General features: G+C 40.3%; 1 protein-coding gene across 2 annotated transcripts; it reads left to right on the top strand.

Annotated features, from left to right (window-relative positions):
- The first annotated feature begins 1,358 nt into the window (after window positions 1-1,358).
- On the top strand, window positions 1,359-18,754 carry tie1 (tyrosine kinase with immunoglobulin-like and EGF-like domains 1). Of its 2 annotated transcripts, XM_054790633.1 has the most exons (24): window positions 1,359-1,694; window positions 2,592-2,888; window positions 2,984-3,094; window positions 3,165-3,320; window positions 5,309-5,440; window positions 5,628-5,768; window positions 5,869-5,997; window positions 6,249-6,394; window positions 7,211-7,355; window positions 7,438-7,596; window positions 7,716-7,856; window positions 9,077-9,379; window positions 9,712-10,002; window positions 11,068-11,261; window positions 11,400-11,546; window positions 11,642-11,705; window positions 11,836-11,946; window positions 12,540-12,730; window positions 13,431-13,544; window positions 14,574-14,644; window positions 16,309-16,349; window positions 16,473-16,569; window positions 16,641-16,740; window positions 16,837-18,754. In XM_054790633.1, the coding sequence occupies exons 1-24, from the start codon at window positions 1,631-1,633 to the stop codon at window positions 16,906-16,908; spliced, it is 3,417 nt and encodes a 1,138-aa protein (XP_054646608.1). In that variant the 5' UTR covers window positions 1,359-1,630; the 3' UTR covers window positions 16,909-18,754. The 2 variants fall into 2 exon arrangements, with proteins under 2 accessions (XP_054646608.1, XP_054646609.1); XM_054790634.1 differs by lacking the exon at window positions 9,077-9,379.
- Window positions 18,755-19,134: the final 380 nt, after the last annotated feature.

The following is a 19,134-nucleotide window of genomic DNA, read 5'->3' as shown; positions in this document are numbered from 1 at the left end:
TTATATAAGCATGTTGTAAGCGTATCAAATGAAACAAACCTTAGGCTAGGGGTATGTGTGACAAGGTCTTGCGAGAAAAACAAGTGACTAGCTTTACAAAATAACTTTACAAAAAAACAAGCCCAAAGTCACTAATAATAAGCGGACCTGGCAACACTGATGTGTGTGCGTGCGTGTGAGTCTATAACTATGTCTTATTTGATCTTAATTTGTCTACTATACATGGTAATACAAGTGTAAATGTGACTATAGGGGTGCTATTTCATGTCTAGAGGGCTCTAATAATGTTAAAAAAAACGTATTTAGTAGGTTGGAAACAGGTTTTCTATGCTCTAACTATGAATTTTACTTCACAAAAATTCACTTGTCACGGTCGGGTCCGGACTCGATTAACACAGATGAACAAGGGACAATTGTATTAAATAATAAAAAGTGCATTACGTGGAGTGAAGTAGTAAAGTTTAAACCAAAAGCGCAGATGACAAAAGTGTCGCCAGGAAAAGAGCAAAAATACAAAAAACTACAACAGAACACAGGTAACTTCTCCAGTGAGCATTTTATGATTTATATACATATTTGTGATTGTATGGGCAACTGTTGTGATGCCTAATATCACTTTAATTTTCACTTTCACTTTCCTTCCGAAGGGGTTGCCTCACGCTTGGGAGGCACAATGCAGTTTAAAGTTAAAAAAGTTAACAAAAAAGAACTCCGTTGCATGCTGGGAACTAGATATTTTCCTTTTTGTACAATAGTAATAATTTATGGAAGTGCTTTCGTGACTAAGAAACGTCGTAACACAATAACCACCTGTACTAAGCTTGGTGTCATACTGTCACTGTTAACGTTTGGATTGATCCAACCCCTTCCCGACTGCAGCACATCGCTCTACATTTGTCTTCTTGTATAGCTGCAAAAAAAGCTCTAAATTAGAAAACAGAGTTTTGTCATTTCACTCACTAACACTTAGTAAACACATGTGTAGCAAACTATAACACATCCGCAGAGACCCAATAGGCATAGCATGAACGACAAGCACACACATGCAAAATATGGGAACATTATTGTATTGTCATTTGACAATTTTACTGTCAAACAATGTTGAATATATTATATCCAGAAATCCTACACATTTTTTTTATTTTCTGTTGTACAGTAGGCTACCTCAAAATGCAGCGTTAAATAGGCTACAAGCTGGCATTCCTAGCAAAGATATTTTTTCCAGAAATGGATATACTGCCCAGCTAAAAACTGCATCAAAGCACAGAATAGAGTTTTCCCTGTACTGTAAATAAAGTCATCAGAGTGAGAGCTGTGGCGCGCCAGCAGCTCGACTGTCTGTGACGCTCTTCCTTCCTTTCCCACCCAGAGAAAACTCAACCTCACGGTGAGTCTATATCCCAGATTGGTATTCATCTCTACGGAACCGCGATTCGAACGAGATTCGACCACTTTTACTGGAGATTTTTTTCGTTTTTTGGCACATTTCGCCGCAAGTTATGCGTAAAAAGTCGCAGCGCTGGTCGTTACGCATGGTCACCGCTGTGGATTTACAAACACGTTGCTGCAGGTGAACACCCACAAAGGAACGCTATTTACAAACAACCTTTTTTGTCAATGAGGATTCAGTATGAATGAGGAAATCAGTATGAAGATTGTGTGGATGTTGGTGTTGTGCATCGTTGATTTGTCAGGTAAGAAAAAACAAGAATTTTAATCATTTCAGTTGTACGCTTTAAACTGCAATGTATGTCAACAAGAACATCAGATTACAATGTATTACTATCATAGCACTAACTTGGGTCTATGACATGGAATTAACCGTTAACATGCTTTTTTAGAATACTCAGGCAATATTTGAACTCTCATGAGGGAAAAGGAGCTCATCCATGTTTCCTGGCATTGTTCTGTGGATTTGGGGCCCGAGAAATGTTGAATAAACTGACTTTATTGGCTCAGAGAGGTTTGCGAATAACTATCATATAGAGAAAATGGCAAGGCGTGAACTCTTGAAACACAAGAAGTGAACAAACTGTAGTTTTGTTGGTACTTGAAGAAGGGATTAACCTCTGCTTCTTACTACTCCTTTTGGCAAACTGGGAACTGTGTAAGTGTAAACATGTGATGTTCCTGAATGTAACTTGTTAAGCATGTTTGCAACAAATAAACCATTACTAAGGCTACGCATCCCCTCTCAGAGCTTTTTTCCTTCAATTAACACTACACTTTCTGGAGTCTTCATGATATTTTATGGTGTTTGTGAATTCAGCTTTCAGAAATACAGATAATGTTTCTACACATGCAGAATAAGAATCAGAATAAAGAAAGACACAGATGTTTTTTTTAGACAACTACTGTTTATAAATCACATATTTTAGACCATTTTGCTCCAGTTTAACCATCTGGGATTATTTGTTTTTCCATGTTAAGCGTAAATAAAAGGAAATCTGTGTATTGTTTTAATAATACTGAGTGTGAATGTAATTTGAGGCCCTGTTGTATGTTGAACAGATCCAACTCACAAGGATCTTAAAACGTTCCCCATTTTAGAGAATTTAAGCTGATTTTCATGACCCCCTCGTGTCTTGCAGGTGCTGTGATTGACTTAACCATGATATCAACAGCAGAGGTCACCAAAGTCAATCACTTTTCCATCTCATGTGTCAACGGAGAGCGCACCCCTGCACATGTGGAATTGGACATCAAGAGAGATAACAAAATCCTCATATTCCCAAAAATGCCAAACTTCAGACTACATAAACCCAGAAACAAAAAAGTGGTAGCCAGAGAGTTCAAGGACCTGGATAACATCGGTATCTTTTACTGTGAATCCACTCAGGAAGTTCCCCCGCTTGAGACGATCACAATGATCAACAACTTTGGCAGAGGTACTTTCACATTTCATATGACCCCCGGATCACCCAAATCCTATATAACATTAAATTTGTCCTTTAAAATAACTGCACACGTGTGTTATTCACAGCAAATTTTGTTCCAAATCACCTGACTATGACTGCTAATAAAGGGGAAACGGTTCACCTCAGCATGCAGCTCCTGAGCTCCCAAAAGAGGGACGTGACCTGGAAGTACAATGGTAAACCAGCTTAACACATGTGCCCCAGCATGCATCATAGTCCATGTCAGTAATCATGTGCTTTGTGTAGGAAATTACTACTACATGACTCACTGGAACGACATGGTCAACCAAACTGCTGTTCTGACAGTGGAGAACGCAGCTTTCGCCAATGAAGGCATCTACAGTGCCAGCTACGTGGGGGACAGTCCTTTGCAGGGGGCCTGGATGAGGCTCATTGTCAGAGGTTTGTTGGCGCCGAGCATAGAAACACACCTCATAATGGACTTTGACGCCTTGAGCGCCAGATGCAGCAATACTTTAATGACAGACAGATGTTACACTGTTCCACAAATGAATTGCCTTGATTTGTTAGTTAAGAAAGTTCTGCTCGCAAAGGGTACCTGAACTGCAAGATTGTTTGCACCTGTGTTGTAAAGCAGCTGCAATCGCCAATTATCATAAGTGTAATACATGGCCTTCATTGCCTATATGAGGATATGAAACTTGAATTAATCAAGCTTGACTGATAGGTGGTAGGCCTGCACAAAAAATTGATTCGAGCTTTTTTTTATTTTTGAAAAAATGATGAGCTCCATCACAAACAAATGCTGCCATTGTACTCTTGTCCTGCGTTCACACTGCAGGGTATCTTGCCCAATTTGGGTTTTTTGTTAAAATCCGATATTTTATGTAAATTATTCAAATTACCAAAAAAATACCAGTTGTAAATGTGAACGCAATTCCTCCGGCACAATACATTAGGTCACATGCAATGCCGTGTGTTTAGGTCACTTCAAAGCTGTTGTGCAACTGGAGTAAATCCAAATTATTTCACGTAGGAGATTAAGAAGGAAGACGGCAACACTTCTGGGTGTGGGTGAGGAGACGGAACCAGGAGTAGTGGGAAGTTGACGTGAGCCGCTTTGTTGGAAGATGTTTTAAATCATTTATCGTCATAAATCATCATAAACTCTCATCTAGAATGTCAGAGAGACCATTTAAAGTTTTTTTTAAAGCATAATAAGACTGAGCAGTGTAATAATAATGATAGTAATAATAAAAAAACAGTATGATTTTTTTAAAAATGTAAATATGTCGTGTGTGTGCACCCACGTGTGAAAAAAATGGTCTCAGTCTCTAAGCCAGAAAGTGTGGTTTACATTTTTTGCGTCGTGCAGCCGTAATAGATAGATCTGAGCTCCGTGTCTTTAAAGAAGGCACTCAAGATGCACACCGCCTCTGACAAAAAGACTTATATACGTCTCATTATTATATTATTCTCTGAATCTAGAAACTGAGCATTATTATTACTTTGTAAAGGCAGGTTTAACTGTTGTACTCGATTTTGTATGTGGTCATTACGTGTTGAGGCACAATTTCAAATCTACATTGCAAACTTCACATTTGTAGCAGCATGTCTCTGTGGAGAGCTGATTTTGTGGTCATTCAGTGAGGTATGAAATCGCTACAGACTACATTTTGTCATGGGACCCCATGTGCATTACTTCAGTATTCTTAAGAGGCTTGAGTAATAGCAACACCACCTCCACCCTCCATCTGTTGTGCTTAAGGATTTTTGCATCACATTTATTGCTTTTCCTGCTATTACTCAATTCCTCTGCACATTGTATGTCATTATTTGATTCAGTGAACCTATAAATAGGCTTAAAAAGTGGTCAAAATACTATCCACAGGTTTACGTACTCAAGACTGGTGCAGTTAGACAAACTAAATCATCACAGAGGAGGAGCTCATGTTTAATTGTTAAATGTTTTTTTTTACACATTACACATTTTTAGCGATCTCGGGCTAGTGGTCTAGTGGTTAGCATGTTGGCCACACAGTCACAGTCTGGAGATCGGGAAGACCTCGGTTCCATTCTCCCTGGGGCATTTCTGTGTGGAGTTTGCATGTTCTCCCGTGCGTGCGTGGGTTTTCCCCGGTACTCCGGTTTCCTCCCACATTCCAAAAACATGCATGTTAGGTTAATTGGAGACTCTAAATTGTCCATAGGTATGAATGTGAGTGTGAATGGTTGTTTGTCTATATGTGCCCTGTGATTGGCTGGCGACCAGTCCAGGGTGTACCCTGCCTGTCGCCTGAGGTCAGCTGGGATAGGCTCCAGCATACCCCCGCGACCCTAGTGAGGAGAAGCGGCATAGAAAATGGATGGATGGACATTTTTACCTTCATGCAAGTATTGCCAAATGTGTAAAAACATTCTTTCTGTAGATTGTCCCAATAAGAAATGGGGTCCTGACTGTGACACGGACTGCCCAGAGTGTCTCAACGGTGGAGTTTGTCATGATGTGGATGGAGACTGTATCTGCCCTCCTGGATTTATGGGAACACGCTGTGAGACAGGTTGGTACTCTGATGTCTTCGTGAATGTGGTTGCACAGATGCTGACTGTCGCACATGTGCATGTGTGTGTTCTGAATACCTCTGACAAAGACAGTCTGCGGGGGCTAAAATATGCAACTCACACACAATGATATTCATCTCCGTGTTCTTTTACAAAATACATTTGTCCTTCTCTGATGGTTTGTAGCCTGCAGAGAAGGAATGTTTGGCCGAAACTGCCAAGAGTCATGCAGCTCCGAGCTGAACTGCAAGGGCCTTCGCTTCTGCCTACCTGACCCTTACGGCTGCTCCTGCGCTAGCGGCTGGTTCGGGAGCCGTTGTGAGAAGGGTACGACTAATCGTCAGCTTTGTCCGTCTCTGAATAATCTGACTATACATCTACAGAATTTTACGGTATGCTGTGAACATTTTTGTGTCTTTGTTGCCAGGCTGCCATGATGACATGTACGGACCAGACTGCAGGCTGAGCTGTAGATGTCAGAATGGAGGCATGTGCAATCGCTTTAGTGGATGTCAGTGTCCCACAGGATGGAGAGGACAGAACTGTGAGAAATCTGGTAAGTTCTGTGTTAGCCCCTTTATCATAAAGGGATAGAATATGTAGAGCCAACGTGCAAATAAGACTCTTATGAGAAAGATGATGAACCTACAGTCCCCCTGCTGCTGTGACAGTTTTCAGAGGTATTATCCTAACATATAAATCATGATTGATTATAATAGTTTGTAAAAAAAAAAAAGTCTTCTTTGTCATCTTCTGTGTCATTTTTGGTTATTATACCTTCTAATCACACCTTTTACGTCTTCCTAGACCGAGCTCCCGAGATCTTGGACTTGGACAGTCATTTAGAGTGGAATCTCAACTCTAGCCCAAAGATCTTCTGTTCAGCCACAGGCAATCCTCTACCCAGCCATGACAGCATTGAGCTCCGCAAGTTGGACAGCACTGTGCTCAAGGTAAGAAGATAAGATTTAAAGTAAAACCAAGGCCAATATGAAAGTTCCCCAATGTAATCATCTACAGTATGTGGAACCATTCACACCACACAGTAAAGAAAGAGGAACAAGTCTCAATGTAGCGTCCAAGAGAATTTAGCAGAAAAGCATTCAAAAATGTAAGAACCACTGTGGTACCTGAACATGTTGGAAAATTAGAAAAAACTGAACGGGAAAAAGTATGCCTCAAAATTTGTACAAAAACTTGCAAGTGGAACCGGCATCATGCGTGACGGCGGCATGTCGCTCGAGACCGCAGCGGATCTTGCAACGTATCTGACGCTCAGTTAGGCCAGCATGAAAGGATTTACAAGGCGTGTGTTTTGCTTTTGCTTTGGCCAGCTTGGCTCTTTGCGCTAGACTTATTTCTAAAGAAATACCCGCCTCACCAAGGGGTGTTTAGAGAAGAAGAACTAAGATTAAAAGAGAAGAACAAAAATAATATTGACTGGAAGTTACTTGAAATAGGATTGGACGACAACTGTGTGGTCACAGAGCTGATGCAATCACACGCATGTGTGAGATAGCGCTTGAGACAGTGTACGTAAACCGAGACATTTGTGGTGATAATTTTCATAGAAAATATATACGGAAACCAACGTTGCTCTGTGTTTATGTATTTTTTTACATAATTTTAATTATATTACCTATAGTAAGTGGTTAAGGTTCTGCTGAACATTGGATTCAAACTGGACTTTTTTCTTGGAACATAAGTGCCACTGCTTTCTCTGACAAATATATTTCTGTGTCTTCTCTATTCATGTAAATCACTCTCAGGCCTCACACACTGTCATGGATTCCAATAAAAGCATAGCCATGTTTGAGATTCCTCGTCTGAGTGCCCAACAAGGAGGACTATGGGAGTGCAGGGTGTCGACCAACGGAGGCCAGGACTCCCGTAAATTCAATCTTACCATTAAAGGTCTGTCTGAGAGAATTTCAATACTTGACAATAAAGAGAAGATGGACAGTGACAGCACCGGTTTTATGTTGTTCATATTCAGAACCACCGGTGCCAACCACTGCTCCAATATTGCTGGAAAAGAGAAGTAAGCAGCTACTTGTGATGCCCATGGACTGCCACAAAGGAGACGGGCCCATTGTCTCCACCAGGCTTCTCTATAAGCCTGTTGAGAACGCCGATTCTTGGTCCTCCATTATCGGTAAAGATATCATACGTTATTTCTAGTGTGCTATACCGTACGTAAGATGAGTATTTCATCACGGCGCTATGAAAAGTACTGTAATCATTACTTACTGTTTATATTGTACTTTCTTATAGTCTACAGTGACAAAGAGCCCATCACACTGATGAACCTGGAGCCTTCAACACAGTACCATGTACGGGTCCAGCTGACTCGCCCTGGTGAGGGAGGAGAGGGGGCCCCAGGACCAGAGGCTATCATGGAAACTGATTGTCCTGGTAAGACTCACTGACATGAATGTGCTGTTTAACATCGAGAATTGAATAATGATATTGTGTATGGTTAATGCTTAATTCATGTTTTAATGATCAAACGAATAATCTATAGTAAAAATGTGTCATATTTTAAACACAAGAGTTGTTGCACTGAGGGAGAGCATGTGTGTATGTGTGTGTTTCAAAAATTGAATACATTTCCAAATTATTGCATGTGAATAGTTTAATTGAAGCTATTAATGAGAGTTATCAGATATCTTTATCAGATAATGTTTTCATAATTTGGCCTGGAAAAAAAAGTAGCCAACATTTCAGATAATTTTAGACTACAGCAGTGCTTCTCAAATAGTGGGGCAGGGCCCCCTGGGTAGGGGGCGGGATGAACCGTCAGGGGGATTGTGAACGGCATGGAGTACTTTCAGTGCAGACCTGCCAACATGTACACATTTACCGTACTACAGCTTCAACAAAAGTTTTATCAAACCCTTACACGATGAGCACCACGTTCCTCAAGCTCTTGGCGAAGGAGGCAAGGAAAATTTCGGAAAGAAACATCAGAACTCAGGCTCTGTTGGGCGGTTGTCTGTCCAGTTGGGTTGAGCTAGAGAGACAGAGCAGGGCGACAGAGATAGAAAGAGAAAACAGTGTGGAGGGATTAAGCGACCGGGGAAGGGGTGAGACAATAACAGTAATAGTACTATGATGATGATGGGGCTCATGAAACCGAGGAACCAATGTTCCCAAGAGTGCCTCCATTCTTACGAGCCTCATTTAAAAAAGGTGACCAATACCTTGTTGTTTAGTGTTTCTGGGAGAAAGGTCCTGGAGAAGCAAGGACTCCCAAGGACACTCTGATCTGGTTAAACATTTGTCAGTTTGCAGCAACCCAAAGACTGACCAGGAACTGCCTGTCTGGGTATCATCACCTCTGTGCTCTTAGGGACATTATTACAAATATTACCAAATAATTACCAATTTTTTGTTGTTGTTGTCAGTCCTATCTCCAAATAACGCTCAATCGATGAAGTCTCACACAGATGTACGCCAATTCTAGTGTACAAAGTAATGGGTGTAGCCTTTTGATTTTAGCATCAGGCTGCATGTAGGTTGAAATACTTTTCAAATGCCTTTTATCTGAGTAGACAATTTCGGGTATAAAGTGACGTAATTAGCTGAAATTCACAATGAGCCATTAGCCCATTCTGTGTTCTCTGTCACCACAGAGCCCACATTTCGACCAGAGATTGACATCAGCTTGGTGGAAGGTCGCAATGTCACTGTGCGATGGCGACTTCCCAGCAACAGCGGCATTAATGCCGACACAGCCAGTGGTTTTTTAGTGCAGCTCTTTGGTCCACCACCACACAGTGAGAAACTACTGGAAGCGACTACAATGTTAACTGTTCTGTCAAAAAAGTTCTTCAACTTGGAGTACCAGCAAGACTACACAGTGGTGGTGCGCCTCATCAACTGTGGCAGCCAGGGGCCTCCCTCCAAGCCCTACCACGTCCGCATCAACAGCCAGGGTAACTAGAAACTCAACTTTTGGTTGGACAAGAAACAAACTCCCATGATTCCTTTTACGTGAGGTTTATCAAAAGGATAGAGGCTCCTACAAAATAAATAGGGGAGAAGAGCTCATTAGATTTGTGGAGTATGACTGGTTGCGTGGTGACTCTCTCTCCCTGCACACAAACCTTGTGTCAGTAGAGCGCAAGTTAATTAATTGAATGTCAGATGTGTTTTGTCAGAATGAACCCTGGAAGCTTTGTACCGAAGCATCAGATTTATTTCAATTGCAAAATAGAATTACTGTTCATGGTCGACGCTTAATAATCACCATGTGTTCTTCTCTCAGGCCCATCACCCCCACGCAACGTCCAGACGCTGCCCTTGTCCGTGTCAGCCATCCAGGTGAGGTGGCAGCCACCTGAGGATGCCAATGGGGGCGTCATGAAATATGTAATTGAGTACCAGCCAGTGAGCCAGGGGAGCCCACACCTTTGGGTGGACACAGATGACGGAAACAAGACCGCTAAAGATGTCACGGCGCTCAACAGCAGCACACTTTACCAGTTCAGAGTGAGAGCTTTCTCCAAGGTGCCAGGAGAGTGGAGCAAGTTTGTCCAAGAAATGACACAAGGTGAAGGTAAGATTTTACACCCACTGACACAACCACTGTTTAATCTAATAAGATTTATGAAATAATACATTTTGCACTTTCCAAGTACAATATTTCTCAGTTTTGACACTGTGAAAGATAAACTTCATCTTAAATAAATCAGAGTTGTTTATTATTGTTTGACGTTTGCAGTGAGGTACTGCTTCATTCTGAGAGGTGTTTATATAATATGTACCTTTCATGTACTGGAAGTAAATGAGCTAACCAAAATATTATAAACAGCCCTCAGTGTGATGCCGTACAGCTCTACATCAGTGCAGTGCACAATAATAAACATATTGTTCATTGTTCAATTGATATTTCTCAAACAGCATCAATTACTACAAAACTGTAAGGGTTTGTAAATGTAGACATTTTTGACACTGTAGTGTAATTTAATGGCTTGTTAATGTACAGTGGATGTACGCACATACCAGTTCCACATTCATACATTTTTGGTCAAAACAAATATAAATATATATATATATTCACACTAAAGGCTGAATTATGCTACAGTTAGGTCACCATGCTGGCCCTTTTGATGGCATCTGGATCCATTTACAGTAATTCCTCACCATTTCGGGCTTCGAATTTTACAGCTTCACTATATAAGGTTTTTAAAAAAATATATGAATTAATATATCATGTTTCTTGGTTGAATACGGCCTATTAGTCAAAAAGCATGCATATTTAAATAAATGTTAGATTTTTGGGGGGGACTAAATTAAGCATTTTCAAACATAAAAACAACGAAATGAACTATAGCTATCACTCTAATAATCACAAGTCAGCGTCAAGGTACAGCAGCAGGAGGGTTTGGAGGGGGTAAAAAGCAGACATTTTTATGGACCTTCAATTGCTCATGGATTTTTGCCATTCCTGGAGGTCACAGAACATAAGTCCACGTCAAAAGCGGGGTTCTACTATATTGTATATACTGTGAAACGGTAGCAGAATGACAATCTCAAAAATAATTTCTCTTGTGTGCCTACAAACATATCCTCCTTGTTTTTCTCTCCATCTCCATGTTCTTCCCCTTTGCCAAAAAAAAAGGCTTGGAGAGTTTAACTCCGACCACCCAAGGTGTGGCTCGAAGGCCTGCTGGGGACAACTATCAGCTGCTGGTGGCAGTGGTGGGATCAGTGACGGTAACCTGTGTGACCATCCTGCTGGCACTGCTCGCTTTCTTCTTCATCCGCAAAACCCTACTCAGCCGGCGACGCACATTCACCTACCAGTCTGGATCGGTAAGGGACTGGTAATTGCTTTAGTCTGCGAAGTTTGGCAAAGTTGAGGGGTTCCTAAGTACTTTTATGATATGCCTACTACAGACCGCTTCAATGTGTTGGAATTATTGCTGAGATGAAGTGTGTTGGCACCTACAGGGTGAGGAGACAATTCTGCAGTTTAACTCTGGAACTCTGACCCTGACACGAAGGCCTAAGCCCATCCCAGAGCCCCTTACCTATCCAATCCTGGAATGGGAAGACATTAAATTTGAGGATGTCATCGGAGAGGGCAACTTTGGACAGGTGTGCCATATTCCATGCATGACAAGTTTCTTCATTAGTTGCCAACCTTTGCCCATGTGGTTCAACATCCAAGCACATAATGCTTTCACTACCAGGTGATCAAAGCCATGATCAAGAAGGATGGAAACAAGATGAGCGCAGCCATAAAAATGCTGAAAGGTGACCTTTGCATAAACATTACGCACAAAGCAGTATTGCAAGCGCGTGAAGTATGGTCCCTGTGCTGATGTGAAAAGTTCATTTCATCATTCCTTTAACAACTCAGTGGCTGCTTCTTGTCTCCCTGCAGAGTTTGCCTCAGAGAATGACCACCGAGACTTTGCAGGGGAACTGGAGGTGCTGTGTAAACTTGGCCAGCATCCCAACATCATCAACCTGATTGGTGCCTGTGAGAACAGAGGTGAGGGACTGACACCTAGTGGCTCTTTTTTTAACACGCTTTAAAATGAATGAGGGTGAATGGTGTAAACAACACTGACAAAGAACATAAAATGTTGTCTTTATGTCACATCATAGTTGAGGATACATTTGTAACACAGTGTGATTTATTCTTGTGATTATTGCATTTACATATTTGTTTGTAAATCACAGATTGTGGCAACACATCATGAAAATGATCAAACTGGAAGTATCGTTGGTAATGCAGCATATGATGCGATACAGTGAATATGCTCCGAAACCCCAGTTTTGCAAGTTTTTCTGCACATGGAAACTACCAGAATGGGTCCAGTCTAAATAATCTTTGCTCTCTTGGATCATTACATCATCACTTTTTCAACAGTTGAACAGACTTCTGAGAAGAGGCTGTTTATCTAAACCTATGAGGTTTCCTTGACCCTCTTCCGTGTATGCAATATCCATTTCCAGGCCACGTCTTTCACATAAAGTGTGTTGATTAAGACAGTGTTTAAATAAATGTACTTACAGGTGAGGGCAAATTGCTTACATTTTTAACATGATTGGAGAACCCAATGAGTTGTCTGTCTTCCCCAGGTTACCTGTACATAGCCATAGAATATGCTCCCTATGGCAACCTTCTGGACTTCTTGCGTAAGAGTCGCGTCTTAGAGACAGACCCAGTGTTTGCCAAGGAACACGGCACTGCCTCCACTCTCACCTCACAACAGTTGCTGCAGTTTGCTGTTGATGTGGCGACTGGGATGCATTATCTTAGTGACAAGCAGGTAAGACAGTGTTTGGAAGTTTGTCAAAATGCATGTTTGAACTTTTAAGGCAGGGGTGGGTGTCCAAACTTTTTCCACCTAGGGCCACTAGGATGCAAGGACCACTTTGTTATTTTAGAAACCAAAACATATAGATATGCTAAAAAGTTACAGACAGTATATCTCAAGGGGAAAAAATGCATCTCAGCTTTGTGATAAGTCAAAAAGCGTATGAACTTCTGTCTTTCCTCCCCTTCCCGTTTATGCTGTTGTTTTTTCTACATTTTTTACATCTTCCAAATATAAACTTCCATCTTAAATAATCTTTGTAAATTTTCTTTTTGTAATATTAGGAATTTATTCACATAATATTATGACTTTTTACCAATCAAATAAAAAAAAACACAACTTTATTTTGTTAGATTTTTTGTAATATTGGCTGGCGACCGTTCCAGGGTGTACCCCGAAATGTGCTATTCATGACAGTCATCAGCAAAATAATGTAATAAAAAATGATAACTCCAAATAATTATAAATAATTGATACTGAAATTTAAAAATAAATATCATTACATTAAAGCATGCAGAGTGTGCATGCATCAGGCATCGTCATAGGAACATAAAAAGTCCTAATTAGATGTGTGCTCATAATGAATTCATTGTACTGGCAGTGTTCCCTTCAATAACATCTCTCTTTTTCTCCTTTATTTATTTTAAATCAGTTCATTCACAGAGATTTGGCTGCCAGGAATGTTCTTGTCGGTGACAATCTTGTGGCAAAGATAGCAGACTTTGGTCTATCCCGGGGTGAGGAGGTTTATGTCAAGAAGACAATGGTAAGTGCTGAGTTCACGCTCATGTCGTTTTTTTATATTCATATATTTATAGTGATTCAGTGATGAGTGATGCAGGGAGTTGTGCGTCTGTGGGTTAAATATCAAAGTTAGAGTTCTTTTCCAGTAATCTTATCATTACTATTTCAAACATTGCACAAACACTGAATTATGCACTCATATGTATAGCAATGATCTGGATGTTGCTTCCATTGTTCGCTACTACGACACAGGAAGCTAAATAGCCAGTCAACAATAGTGTAGTTGTGGTTGCTCACTCTCAGGAAGACACTCCCTCGTTGTGTTTTGGTAGAGAAATTCACAAGCCCAGCCTAACTGTAATCTCATGAAGCATCTCTCAACTAACAGGGTGTTACTAACAAACAGAGTATTAGGGCCACATTGAAAAAAATAATAATCTGAGATTTTGAGAATAAAGTTGTACATTTTACGAGAATAAAGACGTAAAATTACGAGAAAAAAAAGGTGTGATATTACGAGAGTAGAGTCGTAATATTACACGTCGTCGTGTCATACGTTATTTGTTTATTTATCCGTTATTTATAACGTGGCAGCAATACAGAGCAGTTGAGCGCAAACAGATTAACATGTCTAGCCCTTCTCACTTCCGCCTTCCTTACCCCGCCCCCTCCTCACGTAAGTCCCCCCTTTTCATAGCTGTCTCAGGCAAAGCTTGTAACGTCAAGTTACGAGTTTTTTCTCGTAAATGTACGACTTTATTTTCGTAAATGTACGACTCGAAGTCTCAGATGTTTTTTTTTTTTATGTGGCCCTAATACCCGGTCGTACTCAAAAACATGCACCACTAGAAAGCAAAATCTGAATGATTTTACATGTTTAAGCGTTTTTCACAAAAAGTAACCTAATAATTACTTTCCCTGGTAATTCGTTACATTTATGAGTGATTCTGTAACTAATTCAGTTCCTTTTTTTGTATTGGACCTACCTGAGCTGAGCTCCCTTGTCAACAGTTAACTTGGCACAAGGTCTGACATCATGTGTTGCTTCCAGGGACGGTTGCCTGTTCGCTGGATGGCCATCGAGTCTCTGAACTACAGCGTATACACAACGAAAAGTGATGTGTGAGTAACGTCTTCAGTGCTCTTTTAAAGCAGACTATAACATCGTTTTTTGAGACAGATCAAGCTTTGTGTAGATCCGGAGACTGAATTTTTCTGGCTGCATAAGGTTACGATATTGGAGACCCAAGTTTGGGCGTATCACTTGGCAGGCTACATCTAGTTTGAAGCTAGATTTCCAAATCCTTGGCAGAGAAGTAGCAGCAGAAGGATTCCTGACGTACCTTGAATGGTCGCACCATAAACTTTATTCACATTACTTACAGTATTCCAGCCCCCCTAGTGAGCATTCAACTCTGCCCACCACACAAAACGGCTGCCAAGCCAAAACAACAAATCATCCCCCTGCCACTGGTGGAGCGATAATAGTGTGTTGTGTTACTGATAAGCCAAACCAGGAAGTCTTGGGTACAGCTTAGCAGACAAACGATACGTTAGTACGTCAACTGAAGCCTATTTATATGTATGAAAAACAACTTGTAGGAATGTCGAAGAGCTAACGGAAAGGTGCGAGAGCAGCCTGCGGAGTCAGAAGGCCTTACTGTGTCAAGAGCAGCAGTGTGAAGTTTTTTTAAATTTTCCATCTATTTCAACTTTCTTCTTGTGATTATAACTATGTTCCCATTATATTTTGATTTTATTCTCACAACATTCTAACTTTTTCCACAGCCTTATTTTCCAAAAATGACCACTTTATTCGTTGTTTTGTTTGTTTCTCACAATATTATGGCTTTTTTTTTTTAAATAACAACCTTTTTCTTTAATATTTCAGTTTTATGCTACTAAAATGACATTACAGTTTATTCCCGTAAAATTTTGACTTTTTTGTTAGAATATAACATTGTTGTCTTAAAATTTTAACATTATTCTCATAAAATGACAGCTGTTTTTTTCATTTCCGCTTTTTCATTTTCCAACTATTTGAGGATAAGCGGCATAGAAGATGCATGGATGGACTTTAATCTCGTAAAATTACAGCTGTTTTTTTTTTTATTTGTCAAGTATTTAAACTTTCTTTTTGCAAATTTTCCTCTCGTAATTATGACTTTATTTCCATAATATTTGGACTTTATTCTCATAACATTATAACTTTTCACGCATTATTTTCCAAAAAATACTTTATTTGTTGTTTTGTTTTTTTCTCATCATAAAGATTTTTATAAAAATAAGGTCTTTTTTCTTTAATATTTCAATGTCGTGCTACTATTAATTACAATATCTTTCATTATTCTCGTAAAATTTACAACTTCTTCTCATTAATTACGTTTTTCTCTTATTATTTTGACTTTATCCTTGTAAATTACTGCTTACTTAATTACTTACCTACTTAATTACTTTTTCAATTTTTGCTGGGTTTTTTTTGGTTAAATTATATATTTAGAAGGTGCCGCGGGCCAATAAAAAAACAGCCACGTGCCGCAAATGGCCTCTGGGCCGCACTTCGGACACCCCTCAACTAAGGGTTCATATGCACTGTGCATTCCTTACAAACAAGTCATATTTGTATGTTTGCAGTTATATTTGAATAACATATACGGGGTGGGTGAAAAGTAACTAGGCGATTCATTTAAGTTATACACGTTTAATGCCGCTAGGCTTTGAACATCCAACAACTGTACTGTAAAGCAAGTTAAAGAGATAATCTATATCCCCATATTTGTTTTTAGGTGGTCTTTTGGAATTCTCCTGTGGGAAATTGTAAGCTTAGGTAAGTAAACTAATTGTGCCTTGGATCCATCAAATGATTCTCTGTCATACTCTGTTGTGTCTGTCATAGACAGCAACTAACAGTGTGAGACTTTTATTCAAGTTTTTGTCTTTCGTGTGTCAGGAGGCACACCATACTGCGGAATGACGTGCGCTGAGCTTTATGAAAAATTGCCACAAGGCTACAGGATGGAGAAGCCCAAAAACTGTGACGATGAAGTGTAAGCTGTGTTTTTATACCCCACGATTTGTTCCACTATCCCGAGCGAACTTGATCTCTCTCTCTATGCAGTTATGAGCTCATGAGACAGTGCTGGAGGGATCGGCCTTATGAAAGACCCCCTTTCTCCCAAATCTCAGTGCAGCTCAATAGGATGCAGGAGGCCAGGAAGGTAATGTTGCACAAGAAAAGCATAAACCTCCATGATGGCTGTTTCATCATTAACACCTATTTTGACGACATTTTGATAAACGCTTCCATTTTCCAGGCCTATGTCAACATGGCACTCTTCGAGAACTTCACCTACGCTGGAATAGATGCTACTGCAGAAGAGGCCTGACTACCAGCCCCCCCAGGCCCTGGCATGCCACGCAACCTCAAGAAGAAGCCCAAAAGGTTGTCCCCACGTTACTGCCGCCTCCCCTCTTCTCACCGCAGAGACAGGAGGCCCAGACGCTCGTTCAAAACCACACAGCTATAGATGGAGGACTGTGAAAGGACACTACGTGGATGTATCTGAGGGATTAGCAGATGGAGGGCGTGATTTTGGACGAAAGCAATCACTACCAACACGTCATACCATGAACAGTCACATCATCGTGTCTGTTGTTGCAGATGTTACGCTTTTGAGTGTCAAGGGGAAATGGCAAATCTGGAGTATTACGGCATGCTGAAACACCGCAGGGTCTGTGGGGCGTCGGACTTTATTTGCTCTCTGTTCTTCCATCTCTGAATGGAGTCACAAATTCATGTTTTCAGACTGGTGGAAACACATGAAATGTAGCACTTAATGCCAGCTTTTTAAAAATGTTTTATTACCATCTGTGTATTACCACTGCCATGTGAACTACTGTATATATGTTTTTGTTAAGAGCTCCTATAGCCTGAATGTATTTACCCTGATAGTACAGAAGCACTAATGGTATGGGTATATTCCTATGAGTTGGGGACTTTTGCCCACACTGTAAAACCTGAAATCTTAAATTAAATAACACAGCAGAGCAAGAAAACAAGCCAAATGTGGAAGTTTGGTGTAGCGGGCAACACTGCCTCACAGTTTGCCGTTTGCATGTTCTCACCATGCTTGCGTGGGTTTCTATCCTAGAAAAGAGCCTCTAAATTGTCCGTAAGTGTGATTGTGAGTTCTTTCTCGATATGTATCCTGCAGTTTTTTGGGGGGGGTTTTTGCCTGCAGCTCAAAGTCAACTGGGATCGGCTCCAAATGCCCCGCAAGCGCAAATCAGTACAGGAAATGATGCTTTTGCAAGTCAAGTTATTCTCGGATCTCAGGATGTATTACTTAACATAAGCAAATTAGCCCAACAAAAATATGTTAGAAGTATTAGTAATTAATGAGTATTTCAGATATTTAATCTTGCTTAGATTAGATTTTAGGTCCACAATTCTTTGTTAATGCTCGTGTTGTACAGGACTACCTATGATTTGGGTTTTGTGTCTCCTTTGAGTGATGTTTTTTAACCTATGCACATTTTAAACCTTTGGTTTGCTGACTGTTGGAAAACTAGGTTTTAAAACTATTTTTATATGTACCACTAACAATCTTACAAACAACGTAGGTATGAACTTCTTACACACATTACAGTACACACGACTTAATTCTAACAACCTCCACAAAACTGGTCGTATGTTGAGAACCAAAGGCTGAATAGTTGTGATACTTTTTTGGGCTTTATAAAACAAACATTGCAATGCACTCACTAAAGTGTGACATTTTGTTGTTTTATGTATGTGTTATGTGGTTCCCCATAAAGATTTACTGTTGTTCATCACCTTAGCGAGAACGCCATGGGTAGATAACGAGTTAAGAACATATTTTGATATGATTTGATGTTCATTTTTCCTGCAGTGTCAAATTGCTCGTAGGATTCCATTCTTGACCTTGAACTGTTCATTACATACAACCATTTTTCTGTCTCCAGTTTTTTATGTTGTGTGCTCGAATCTCCTTCACTGAGACTGTTCAATATGTTTTGATTTACTGTTTTTTTATTGAGTAAAACGTTTTATACTGTACATAAACTACTTAGAATATTGTCTTCTTCTTCAGCTTTTTTATACTGCCTGTTGTTGAGACCCTAAGTTAGGGGTGCACAAACTTCCACCGAGGGCCACATACTGAACAATGAAAAGATGCAAGGGCTGCTTTCATACGCATTTTGCAAAGCTGCACGTGGAGATATATATATTACTCACTAGGGTCGCGGGCTCCTACTATAAGTCCAGTTCTGGTCGGATTTCTGTGATGAAGAACGTCACAGAATCACAGAAATCACAGAAATCTGACCAGAACTGGACTTAGGAGACCGCGTGAGGATAAGCGGCATAGAATGGATGGATGTGATGTGATGGGGATGTCAAAAACTTCATGTCAAAAAAAATCCGAACTATCCCTTTAAGAAGAAAGACCAAGGTTTGTACTAATAATATAGCCAGAACTGGACTTAGGAGCCCGCGATCCTAGTGAGGATAAGCGGCATAGAAAATGGATTGGATGGATGGACTTAGGAGACCAAGTGGGGGGGGTAAGTCACTGTTGGTGTAGTAC

Source organism: Dunckerocampus dactyliophorus, chromosome 10 (assembly GCF_027744805.1).
Source record: "Dunckerocampus dactyliophorus isolate RoL2022-P2 chromosome 10, RoL_Ddac_1.1, whole genome shotgun sequence".
In the NCBI taxonomy this organism is placed as follows: domain Eukaryota; kingdom Metazoa; phylum Chordata; class Actinopteri; order Syngnathiformes; family Syngnathidae; genus Dunckerocampus; species Dunckerocampus dactyliophorus.
The sequence above is the reverse complement of the archived record's forward strand: the minus strand, read 5'-3'. Positions and strand labels throughout refer to the sequence as shown.